This window comes from Camelus ferus, chromosome 11, assembly GCF_009834535.1.
Source record: "Camelus ferus isolate YT-003-E chromosome 11, BCGSAC_Cfer_1.0, whole genome shotgun sequence".
NCBI classification, from domain to species: Eukaryota; Metazoa; Chordata; class Mammalia; order Artiodactyla; family Camelidae; genus Camelus; species Camelus ferus.
In genome coordinates, this window is record NC_045706.1 from 20,667,869 (window position 1) to 20,681,472 (window position 13,604).

The 13,604-nt window shown below is 40.5% G+C and overlaps 1 protein-coding gene across 7 annotated transcripts in view; it reads left to right on the forward strand.

The window, feature by feature from the left end:
• Nucleotides 1-13,604, forward strand: part of SORCS1 (sortilin related VPS10 domain containing receptor 1) — a 474,344-nt gene that overhangs the window by 352,254 nt on the left and 108,486 nt on the right. For all 7 annotated transcript variants that reach the window (XM_032490975.1, XM_032490974.1, XM_032490973.1 and 4 more), the window contains 2 exons: nt 8,012-8,130; nt 10,511-10,600. In XM_032490975.1, the coding sequence (XP_032346866.1) occupies nt 8,012-8,130; nt 10,511-10,600 (209 nt within the window). The remainder of the gene's footprint in view (nt 1-8,011; nt 8,131-10,510; nt 10,601-13,604) is intronic.

A 13,604-nucleotide genomic window follows, 5' to 3' on the forward strand; every position in this document is an offset into this window, starting at 1 on the left:
TTCCCCAAGCCTGTCTCTCATTGTCTCTCATGCCCCTGTGCTCCAGCCCAGTGCTCCCTCAACTCTGTAAGATGCAAAGTGACATAAATGCAGAGTCACTGGAGAAGCCCAGGCACAGAGTGGACCATCCATGGAGAGAGATGAAGGTTAGATGCCCCTCACCTGGACCTCTCTTAGGACACTCTCACCCCACTGCATCATCACTGGAGAGTGACTTTCTTTATTTCTCTTAAAGTACTCTGCCCTCGTGTTCTCTCTCATGCCCCCAATTCCTAGCCCTGTGCTTGGCAAAAATACATGATCCCAGAACTTTCCCTGTAGTGATCATGGCCTCCAGAATGTCCGAAGGCTAACAATACAAGGCACCTTTTTAGAAAGTTACACTGGACCAAGATCAAGAGATTTGCTAGAATAAAGCAACGCAGCCTTATTGTTGTGCAGGGTCTCCCTCTTGCTGGGTGAAGTTTCAGATCCAAGCTCTATCTCTCAGGTGCTGTGTGACTCTGAGAAGATCATTTACCCAACTAGGCTTCAGACTTTTTCTCTATATAATGGGGGTTATTAGGATTTTAGAACCACAAAAGGATGCTAAAAATCAGGCTGTTGGCTTCAAGATCTGATAAGGCTTTACTGTCCTTGACCCACTGAAACCCGTTTCCTTCTCACTCCTGCCCAAAGCTCTGCGATGTTGCTAGCAAGTTTGTGTCTTCAGCATTTCTGGGTTCTGGACACCAAGGTGGCTTCCATGCCCTCCTCGAAGTCCTGGTTATTTTTCAGTTCTCTCCCGGCCACTGCTTCACACTGCCTGCCTGCCCAGAATATTTATTATCTATTAATTATACACTGAGAATATTTTTCATGGTGTTTTAAAAAACCCCATTTTAACACAAACCAAAAAGTGAATATAAAGAAAGACACAGTCTCAGATAGAAATGTCTGTAGGACCTCACAGCTGGGTTCCATGAGATACGGTGAGTGGGGCTGGTGGGGGGGGGGCGGCACTGGGGAGCTGCGATCACAGCCCCAACTCCCACTGAGCACAGTCCAGCTGGACATAGTCCCTTTCAGGTTCTTTTTCATTATAGGTTATTACAAGCTATAGGATATAGTTCCCTTTGCTAGGCAAGAGGTCCTTATTGTTTATCTAATTTCTATATAGTAGTTTGTATCTCCTGATCCCAAACTCCTAATTTATCCCTTCCCGCCTTTCCCCTTTAGTAACCATAAGTTTGTTTTCTATGTCTGTGAGTCTGTTTCTGTTTTATAAATAAGTTCCATTTATGTCATTTTTTAGATTCCACATGTAAGAGATATCATGTGTTATTTGTCTATCTGTGACTTCACTTAGAATGACTGTCTCCAGGTCCATCCATGTTGCTGCAAATGGCATGATTTCATGCTTTTTATGGCTGAGTAGTAGTCCATTGTGTGTGTGTGTGTGTGTGTGTGTGTGTGTGTGTGTATGCCACAACTTCTTTATCCAGTCGTCTGTTGTTGGACACTTAGGTTGCTTCCATGTCTTGGCTATTGTAAATAGTGCTGCTATGAATATTGGGGGTGCACGTATCTTTTCTAATTAGAGTTTTCTCTGGATATACGCCCAGGAGTGGGATTGCTGGATCATATGATAACTCTATTTTTAGTCTTTTAAGGGATCAACAGACTGTTTTCCATAATGGCTGCCCTAAACTACATTCCCACCAACAGTGTAGGAGGGTTACCTTTTCTCCACAACCTCTCCAGCACTTACCATTTGTCAAGCCTGGCCTTTAAAAGGTAGCTTGCTTTCTCTGGAGCAGCACAGATTTGGGGGAGGGGGGAATTGCAGTATTCCAAGCAGCAGCTGTTGCAGAAAGTGAGGGTGCTTCAAAAGAGCAGCATAGTGTCCTAATTACCTGTGGCAAGGAAAACATCTGTGTGGGAAAAGTAATGAAATTAATTCTGAAGTCTCGCAGTTGCATACATTAATTGATGTTAATTAATGCCAAATTACAAGATGCTTCCTATGGAATCACATCATACACTCACCGGAATTGAATATGGAAAAGTTCATCATACTTAATGCTATTACAGCAAGCCCCAAGGGGAATAAGAGTGATTGGTCCCTCATTATGAAGTGCAGCCAGTTTCTTTCTGTTTCCATTAGAAGAGGAAAGAGAACACACCAGAGTACTTTACCAGGGGCAGGAGGCTTGGAATTGATCATTTCCCCTTCAGCTTGTAAATTTCACTTTGAACCACTCCGAGCAAGACATGGATTCAAGACCTTTTCCTGGGGCTTTTCTTGTGTCGCTCAGTTGTGCATTTTGTAATTCTCAGCCCAAGAACAGTTCATTGCACAGCTCTCTGCCTCAGTATGTGGTGTGGAGAATGGAGGAAGGTAGAACTAGCAGGGGAATTAGAGATGGTTCTCTAATTCTCATAAGTAGCATCCCACAAGCCCACCGTGACCCCCAGCCCCTTCCCTTGGCTGAGAGGTGCTGACCAGAGATTTGCACACCGGTTATCTGCCTCTCTCACTTCACTGCCTCTGTCCTAGTGTTGACATTTTGTATATATCTCTTATTCATTTTTCCATGCAAACATACATATGTAGCTATCTATATATATACCACTTGCACAAAATAGGGTCCATATGCACATATTTTGGTAACCTACTTTTAAAAAACTTTTATTTTGGAATAATTTTAGATAAGCAGACAAGTTACCAAGATAATGCAGCTTTACCCAGCTTCCCCTAAAGTTAACATCTTACACAACCATGCTCTATTTTTCAAAACTTAGAAATTAATACTGATACAACATTATTAATTGGTAAGCTATTTTTATGATATAAAATATATTAAGCATTTCTCTAAATCCTCATGTATTCTCTAGCAGCAAGATTTTAATAGCAAAGTATGCATGTTCCATAGTCTTTTTAGTTATTCCTCTGTTGTTGACCGTTTTCTTTTCTCTTACTTTTTAAATTATAAACAACTCTGTTGAGTATCAAAGTAGCTAAAGTTGTGCATAGATCATTAATTATTTCTTCAAGTAGAATTCTCAGAAATGAACCTGAGGTCAAGAGACATTTTAAAAAATATTGATCCATATTGCCAATTTATGCCACACACACAAAAATAAATGTACAGGTCTTTTTTTTTTTTTTTTTTTCTAGATGTGTCCATTGATACTTACAAGCTAAAGCATACTTAATAAAAATTGGTCCCAAACTTGCTGGGGTTTCTCATGCAACATAACGGAAATAAACCAGATTTGGAATCAGGCCAACCCAGTTTGAAACCCTATATGCCATTTCTATAATCTCTTTGAATTTTATTCTCTTTATCTGCAAAATCAGTTGATAAATTATACTTTCATGGTATTGTGGAGATTAAATTTCTTAGTAAGTAAATGTGAACATGCTTTAGAGTACCTGGCACATAGATGTTCAACAAATATTAGTTTCCCTGCTCTTTTAATTTCTCCCCAAATCCCTCATATTCATAATTTCTGTATAATTGAGTTATAAGTATGAAAAGTTTATTTTAACATTTTCCATCTTATGCTTGTTCAGGGATCTTTTAAGAAGAAGTTGAGGTCTTAGGAAGGAAACTGTTAGACACCAGTACAAATAAAACAAGCACTGTGTATTCATCCAGAAATCCTTATTAGGTGGCAGCCTTAGAAATTCTAATTGGAAGTTATTTGTAATTTGAAGCCCGAGACTTCCTAATCAGGAACTTTTGATTCATTTGTTTTCATTCATTATCTCACATAACAAGCATGGAGAAAGGGCAGCTCCAGGTTCAGTACAATTAGTAACTCAATGATGTCTTCAGGGAACTGGTCCATTCCATCTCTTTGCCATACTCATTACGTAAGCTTAACTGTAAGACTCCTTCATAGACAAGAAGGCTAGAGCAGTCCCAAACATCACATTGAGACATAGTGTTGTCCATAGCTGAAGAGGGTCTTCTGCTGTGCCTCCCTGCAGTCCCTTGAAAGATCTCTTTCACTTCTTATTTACTAGAACTGGGTTTAAATGTCCTCTCCTAGATTGTCATTCTAAGTGAAGTAAGCCAGAAAGAGAAAGAAAGAAAAATACCATATGATATCACTTACATTTGGAATCTAAAAAAAAAAAAAAAGACAAATGAACTTACAAAACAGAAACAGACTCACAGACATAGAAAACAAACTAATGGTTACCAGGGGGGGAAAGGAGTGGGAAGAGATAAATTGGGAGTTCGAGATTTTCAGATACTAACTACTATACATAAAATAGATAAATAATAAGTTTATACTGTATAGCACAGGGAACCATATTCAGTATCTTGTAGTAACCTATAATGAAAAAGAATATGAACACAACTATATGTGTATATATATACACACATATATACATGACTGAACTATTGTGCTGTACACCAGAAATTGACACAACATTGTAAATTGCCTACACTTCAATAAAGAAAAAAAAGTCCTCTCCTAAAGCAAACAATGGCTAAAGGAGGAGAAAGACTTTGAGTGTAGACCAAGAGGATTCTTCCCTATGTATCAGAACTTCTGAGTCACATGGAAGACAGATGAGCCAACAGATCCAGTATTGGCTTTTGAGGCAAAGAGACAGTAAGGAATGCATATTGGACAGGTCACCAACAGTACCTGATAGAGAAATGTACTCAAATTCAGTTTTTTTAAGGACCTACAATGTGTCCTAAAGTGATATAATCATTGTGAAATGCAGAAAAAAAGAGAAAACAGGAACATTATAGTTGATAGTAACAACTTTGAGTTTCAAAACATTTAGATTATACATCATTTCAGTTAATTCTTAGAGCCAAACTACAAGATAGTTGGCATTGACATCCTCATTTAATGGATGGAGGTAGCAAGACTCAGGAAGATGAAGTGATTTCCCTTGAACTATGCAGCTAGTAAGTGCCCACACCAGAACGCAAGCCCAGGTCTCAGAGTTGCCAATCTCCATTTCTATGACCCCAGGTTACCTTTTGAAAAACCAAAGTCAACTACAAGCTGTAAAAGGTTCTGGTGGAGTGTGAAATTGTGAGATAAACATTTTGTGTGTTATAGGGAGGACCGTTCTGGAAGGGATGAGTCCCAGAAGTTCTCTTCAAGGAGAAACATTATGACTTATGCCCTAAAATGGAACTGAAAGAATGTCTTAAAAAAGGAGACAGGGAAGGGAGAGGAGAAAACTCTTCTTTAGTTTCTCTTTGGAGTTAGTTTCACCAGTTCTAGATGGGTTAAAGTCCTTGAGAGCTATCCCCATCCCCACACATGGCAGCAAAACAAAGGGACAAAGGAAGATTGCAGATAAGCTCCCCTCCCTCCCTCTCCTTAGAGCTTATCAGCAACTTCATCAGCCATTGGTCAGTTGGAGCAAATGTGCATGCCGCCCCCTAGTGGCACTGCATGTAGAATACAGGCTTACCCAAGTTCTAAGTGAAGTAAGCCAGAAAGAGAAAAATACCATATGATATCACTCATATGTGGAATCTAAAAAAAAAGAAAAGAAAAAAGAGGACACTGGTGAACTCATCTACGAACGAAACAGACTCACAGACATAGTAGACAATCTTATGGTTGCCCGGGAAAAGGGAGTGGGAAAGGATAAATTTGGGAGTTTGAAATTTGCAAAGGTCAACCACTATATATAAAAATAGATAAAAAACAAATTTCTTCTGTACAGCACAGGGAACTATATTCAATATCTTGTAATAACCTTTAATGAAAAAGAATATGAAAGTGAATATATATATATATATGCATGACCAAGCTATTATTCTGTACACCAGAAATTGCCACATTGTTACTGACTGTACTTCAATTAAAAAAGAAAAGGAAAAAATAGTGCTAGAAATTTCCTTAAGGGAAGTTGTTAGAGAATTCTTATATCCAAGTCAACATACAATTCCCTTACTCCCATTTCCTGTGATAATCATGTCCTGAGTTTTTCATTTGGAAGAGTGAATTTCTTCATACATCTCTGATATCCTAAAGTCAAAGTCACCTGTTCACTAAGCATCAAAAAAGGTAGAATAAATTCCTTTTTCATTCACTTTTTCCAGTAAAATGACATGTTCTAAGTAATATTTATTTGTTGCATACTATGTGCCAGGAATGGTGTTAGAATCTGGAGGTATAGCAGGGAACAGCAACAAAAAAAGAGGTCTCCATCTGCATAGAGGTTATATACTGATGGAGGGAGGGGCAGAATAAATCATGAACAAGGTGATTTTAGAGTGTGATAAATCCCATGAAGGGAATTAATGGGATGGAGTGTTATTGAAAGTAATCGTGGAAGACCCTCAGAAGTACCAGTAAGCTGAAATGTAGACCTGCTTTGAGAACAACCTGCGGAAAACCATTTTAGGCAGAGGGAATACAAGTGAAAAGCCTCTGACATGGTAGGACATTTGGCCAAATTTTTGAACATAAAGTAGGTCAGGTTGCTGCAGGAAAAACGGATGTGGGGCATGAGGAGGGCTGTGTCTCCGGCTTCAGTTGAGCCCCTGGGACGTGCCCTGCCAAGTGTGGGTCCTTGGCTTCGCGCAGGAAAGAATTCAAGAGTGAGCCACAGTTGAGTAAAGGTAGATTTATTTAGAGATACATCAAAAGGCAGGAGAAAGGCCACGAGGTATGGGGGTTGGGCGCTCAGATTAGAGTAAAAGTAGGTACACACTCCATAGACAAGAGTACAGGCTGTCTCTCCAAAGAGGGAAAAGAGATAGGGGCAGTGGCTGAGAGGCACCATGTTGCCAGTTTTTATGGGCTCAGTGGCTTCATATAGTAACAAGTGGAAGGACCAGAGTAACTAGTCTGGGGAAGGGGCTGGGATTCCCAGGAAGCTGGCCATTTCCCACTCTTTGGCTTTTTGTGGCTAGCCTTGGGACTGCCATGGGCCTGTGGGCATGTTATCCACCATGTTAATATATTACAATGGGCGTATAATGAAGCCCAAAGTCTACTGGAAGTTAAATCTCCCACCATCTTGAGCCTCAAGGCCTACTAGAGGTTGAATCTTTCACCATTTTGATGTTAATTGCTGTAGCATTCCTTGAATGGCTGTGCCCTGCCCCCTTCCTGTCTCAAGATTAGAAGTATCACAAGGAGAGAAGAGATTAGCTTGAGGAGAGGTTGAAGCGGTGGTGGTGGAAGGTTTATGCAAAGAGCCAAAGGCAGTTTTAAGTAAGGAAGTGACATCTGATTAGTAGAGAGAGCAGAATAGTTATGGTTGAAAAACAGAGATAGCCTCCTGATTACAAAATGCTTCCAGCAATAGGGATCAAATCTCTGTAAGAATTATTATTACTGCTATGTTTATCATCTGCTGTAAAGTCTTCAGGTGAGATGCAGAGTCTCAATTTACTCATCTATAAAGTGAGAGCAAATTTTTTGAGTCAGGAATCTCTTCTCAGCTGTTTTACTTACAGTCACTGGTCGAAGAAAAATCTTTATCTTGACAATGAAACGTCATTATTTATAACACGAGCACTTCTAGCATGAGGTGATTGATGACTGCATGTATGTGTGTGTTTCCCGACTTATCAGAGGTCAGAGTGTGGAGGTGAAGCCTATTAATGAGAAAAAAAAAACACTATGAAAGCACAAGTATTTTTTAATATTTTTAAAATTGAAGTATAGTCAGTTTACAACGTGGTGTTAATTTCTGGTTAAAAGCACAAGTAGTATTGCCAACTTCTGAAAATATTTTCCTTTGGGTTTGGAAGGAAGTATTTTGATTAACGGAAATTTAGTATTGTAGGGTGACAAGGGCTGGTAGAGTCACTGGGATATTGTGATGGTGGTGTTGATAACAAGTGAGTAAAATAATAACGGTAATTTTAATAATAATAATAACAACAGTAATTTAGTTAATAGAAAATGTGAGGTTTGTTTAAAGAATTGGAGATAGCAAGAGAATAGAAAATGCCCACTCTGGCTTTAGTACAGTGTGTGTATATCACCCCACCCCCATTTTTTTCTGTTTTTTTTTTTTCAGATTCACAATACCTGACTTGCCGAATGCACAACTGCACAGAGGCCAACAGACATAAACCCTTCCCGGGCTACATTGACCCAGACTCTTTGATTGTCCAGGATGATTACGTATTTGTTCAGGTAGGAAAGATCCACCTCCACTGATTGTCTCAAAGATATTTCCCTTCCTGGCTCCTGTCCCTAATGCAGCCCCTTTTGCCTGCTTACAATCCTTTAAAAGCCAAAAGAAAGAAAAAAAAAGCTTTATTTTTTAATAAAAGGAACATTACCAAGTGTCAGCTTTTCTACTAACATAATAGTAGTTAGTTCCCTGGGGCAGTGCTTGGAGGGCCACGTCTATGTGGGCTCCTTGAGGCATTGCTTCGAGCACTGGGGCTGTCTCCAGTCACTCTCTTCAGCTGCCTCCCAAAGAAGCTCCCTTGGGTCACCAGCAGGACCCAGCACATGTGTCAGTCTCTTCTTGTCAGAACTGTGAGCCACAGAGCCTCCTCCTAGGGCCCGCCTTAAAAATAGAGTCAGGCCGTAACAGGCAGCTGTGGGAGGCAGAGACCAGGTGGAGGTGGGGCGTAATCAGCCATTATTGTCAGACCCAGACTGTGATTAAGATCGAGAGAATTTAGATGAGCTGTATTCAGACAGTTTGTTCACCTCCAGAGAGAGTGGGGAACAATTTGAGAAGCTGAGGGCTCATGAGTGCTCAGAAGAGAGAGGGAGCAGGTATGCTTTGCTTCTTTTCAGCACCTAAGGAAAAAATTACACTTGTTTGGACAAAGCATTTAAAAATTCAGTTAATGTTTTCCATGTTAAAGGTGACAAAGGTACGATTGCTAAATAGTTCATATACATGTATATAATTTTACTATGATTGAGACACATTCCAGAAATACTATATTTATTTGGATAGGAAATAATGATTTACAATATTTAATCCCATGTATTGGGAAGCAGATGTTTAAAATACTTAATAGCCTAGGTGCTTTTAAAACATTTCACAATCACACACACAACCTTTTTTCTTCAGGAAAACGAATAATGAGTTATTCAGATGACTTCAGCATCAAATTATCAAGTGACATTAAAATGGGAAATTGTTACAGACGTTGGTTCTTTCTATAACTCATTTCTCCATCAGTGTTGCCTCCAGGGTCCCTTCCGGTTTCCCAGTAACAGTTTATAATCCACATATATGACTTACAAATGAGGATCAATTCTGCATTTAGAGTTTCCTACGTTTTCTGCCCTGGCCACTATGAACACGATCCTGTAACCCCATCACTTGGACTAAGAGGTGGTCTGGCCACGTAATAGTGAATAGGAGAACGTTCCAGTCACATCTGTATGTGTCTGATGAACATTCACCCAGAGCATTTGTTGACATTCTGAGTATGCCAACTCCAGCTGACATTCAGACTCCAGATATTTATATGGGTTAAGAGTGGCAACACGAATTCATAGAAACAGAGAGTAGAATGGTGGTTTCTAAGGGTAGGGGGTAGGGAAATGGGGAGAGGTTGGTCAAAGGATGTACATTTCTAGCTATAAGATGATTAAGTTCTGGGGGTGTAATATACAGCATGGTGAATGTACTGTATGATATGCTTGAAAGCTGTTAAGAGATTAGATCTGAAATTTTATCACCACACACACACACACACACGCAAACAGTCTTAAGTGAAAGGATAGAGGTGTTAACTAACCTTATACGTGGCAATCATTTCACAATATATACATCTCAAATTATCATATTGTACACTTTAAACCTGCATATGTTATGTATCAATAATACCTCAGTAAAGCTGGGGAAAGAAAGAATGGCTGCAAAGGAGACAGAGATAGGCAGTGCGTCCCTGAGTTGGAGAACACACCGCTCCTCCCACACCTCAGACCCCAGGGTTCACTGGGCGCTGTGTCCGGGACAGACCTGGGGGAGGGAGGCCACAGTTCTCTTCTGGGAAGCCCAGGTCTGGAACGATTTGGAGCCACGACCCTGGCTTGGCTTTTTGTCTAACATTGCTGTGTGTAGGAATGACATGCTCACAGCCATCAACGTGGCTGCACCAAACTGGAGTTCAGCACCCAAAGATGGGAGGCTCCAGTTCTGCCACTGTGACCCTGACCACTTCCTTCTGATTGGCTTGGGGAACCCGTGCGTGTGGCCACAGGCTTGGGGCTAGACAGCTGAGCTGCTGAGGGACATTGATCCAGTGGACCCTGAGGCTTGTATCATTTAAAAGAAAAATAACTAAAAATGTTTCCTGGCTTCTGAGCCACAGTACAGATTGAAGAATTGTATTTTTGTCCAGTGGATTCAGTTGGGACTTGAGCAACACACATACACTGTCTAAGTTGTTTTTGAGCTGAATGCCAATTCTTTGCACTTGCCCACCATAGTGCTCGACGCTGTTGTGTTGGCAGCTGCCCCCTTCCATTCAGCACTGCCCTTCGATGACCTGTAGCTGTTGTGGGAGCTCCTCTGACAACCTCTGTGTTTTCCCTCCAGCTGACATCAGGAGGACGGCCACATTACTACGTGTCCTACCGAAGGAACACGTTTGCCCAGATGAAGCTGCCCAAGTACGCTCTGCCCAAGGTATGGCCTGCACCAGTTTCTCCATTTACAGTATTAACTCTGACTCGCCTGTTCCTGCCTCCACTCGTTCCCAAGGACCCTCTCCATCTCTCATGGTCCTTTCTTTCTTTTCATCCCCATTTCTGTTTCTCAAGTTCACTTCTTTCCCTTTTTAATTGCCAGTCTCATTATCTTCCTTTCTCTTTCAGTGGTCCCTTCCCCCACCCCACCCCTTCACCTGGATTTCTTGCTACAGGAACATCTGGGTTTAAACTGATAACTAATTTGCTTTTGCTTTTCAATAGTAAAGATTTTCAAGCGGTATGTATTGATTTTCTAGCAAGACAGAAGCTGTGCTTTGGATACATGGTGTATCAGTGCAAAAGGAATGATGCATTCATACCCCATTTTGTTGTTACTAATTACAGAAAGGTGATGCAGCTATATAACGTCCGTCCTTTGCTTCTCCTCTCAGTGGAACTTATGAGACCAATTGTCCTTTGGGTTTGGAAACACAGCTAATTTTTTTAGATTTTCCCAAAGACTTACTCCTTTGAAAATAGTGGCCAACAAAAGTTTTTAGACTCCCCACTGCTGGCATCCCAGGCTGTCTCATAAACACATGAACACTGAAGAACTGTGTTAATATGGAGTGCCACCTAGTGGAAGTGAAACTGACTTGGGAGCGCAAAGCTGTGGATTTGAGGTCTTGTTACCACTGTGATGTGTTTTAAGTGCTCAGAAATCCTTAACATAAATGGGGGTGTCTTTACTTTTTTAAACTTTTTCAATTGACATACAGTGATTTATAATATTGTATTAGCTTCAGGTGTACAGCACAGTAAGTCAATATTTTTATAGATTATACTCCACTTAAAGATATTACAAAATAATGACTATATTTCCCTGTGCTATACAGTATAACTTTGTTACTTATTTATTTTATACATATTAATTTGTGTCTCTTAATCCTATACCCCTGTTTCACCCCGGCCCCTTCCCTCTTCCTCACTGGTAACCACTAGTTTGTTCTCTGTATCTGTGAGTCTTTTTCTGTTTTGTTATATACATTTGCTTGTTTTATTTTTTAGATTCCACATATAAGTGATAACAAGAGTATTTGTCTTTCTCTGTCTGACTTATTTCACTAAGCATATTACTCCCTATGTCCATCCATGTTGTCACAAATGGCAAGATTTTATTCTTTTTAATGACTGAATAATATGCCATTGATATTCCATATCTTCTTTATCCATTCATCTGCTGATAGGCACTTAGGTTGCCTCTATACCTTGGCAGTTATAAATAATACTGCTATGAACTTTGGGTATCTTTTTGAATTAGTGTTTTTGTTTTCTTTGGATATATACCCAGCAGTGGAATTGCTGGATCACGTGGTAGTTCTATTTTTAGTTTTTTGAGGCACCTCCAGATTGTTTTCCATAGTGGCTGCATCAATTTGCAATCCCACCAACAGTGTACTAGGTTCTCGTTTCTCTACATCCTTACCAACATTTGTTGTTTGTAGACTTTTTGATATAGCCATTCTGACAGGAGAGATGTGCCTTGATCATAGGACAGGGGAGATGTGTGTGGCTGTAAGATGGGGACAAGGTAGGTTTAAATATAGTTACAGTTCAGCTTTGAAATCTTTGGTTGAACAGAGAATGTGAATAACTTTTTTGATTGAGTTTTCATTACTCTTTGCCTGTATTTTTATCAATGACTTTGTAGCATGCTGTCTTGGGCCAACACCAGTTACCTGCCCAGGAAATCCATGATAGATACAGCCTAAGGCACTGCAGGTCTCCCCTCCCAGGAGAGCCAGTGGTGTCCAATGGCTCTGGCTTCTCCAGGCGGAATTCTCCTTCCTGGCCATCACTCTGCCCCTGACCCTAGCAGCGTGAAAGGTGAGCTGTAGACCTCAGCCCATTAGAGATAGTAACGCACATTAAATTATGCTATTAATTCCAAGGAATGATATCTGTGTTAGTAGTTACTGTTTTCGGCTGCTGAGAGACTGACGACAGTGGTAATTGCCCAGAATGATATGCCTGTGCCTGTATCAGTTTAAATGCTCTTTGCTCTTGATTTGGCTTAAAATATTTTTGGAAAAGACAAACACAACATTGGGGTTGTGCCTTAGATGTGAATTGGGTAAAGTCAGTATATAAAAGGAAAACTGAGTGTTGTTAAAATGACCCTTGATAATCTTTCAGGCACGTCTGTGAGGGAGATGATCATGTTACCTGGGTAAGTCCAACAGAGCTGGGGTTTTTTTTTTTTCCCCCTTGAGCACTGGAATAAATTTCTATTTCTTTGACCAACAAATTAAATAGTTGGCTTGCAAGATTTACACCTGTAAAAAAAAAAGGAATTAATACTCAGTGCAGGAAGATGCTTCTGTTCAAGAGGCATGTGGGAATTGAAGCCAAGTTAGGAAACAGCAGATTCTAGTCACTCATCTCGTGCTTACTCTTGGGACTGTCATTTTTGAATGGAATAAGTTTCAGCCAAACCAAATGCTGTTTGCTTCAGAACTGAGGCTTGAACTCAAGCTCCTGACTCCCAACCTGGTGTTCCTCCTATTACACTTTTCTACTATTGAAATAAATTAATAGATTCTGTTATTAAAAGGGAGCAGCACCCCCCAGCCCCCACAAATGTTGATATACCCAGGGGTATCCAGAGAAACAGTCCCACTGACCTAAGCAGCCCTAGACATGGTAGCTGAAAACCAAAGAAGCCTCTTTGGCGCCTCGGCTGGAGTATTAGGAAACGCATACTTTGCATTGCTTGTTCATAGCCATCACACAGATCTCTGTTGACAGTTGCCCCCAGTGGCGTCTCGCCAATCTGGAAGGAAATGTTTTACTTTGAGCCTGAATTGGCTGTCTGTCCCCTCCCCCTCTTTCCCAGATGAGCATGTCCCATTACTCAGTCTCATCTGAAGTCTGCAGTGATTAATTTAGCTTGTCCCCGGAAAAATAGGAGCCACTATAGCAAATGAATATATTATTTGGTC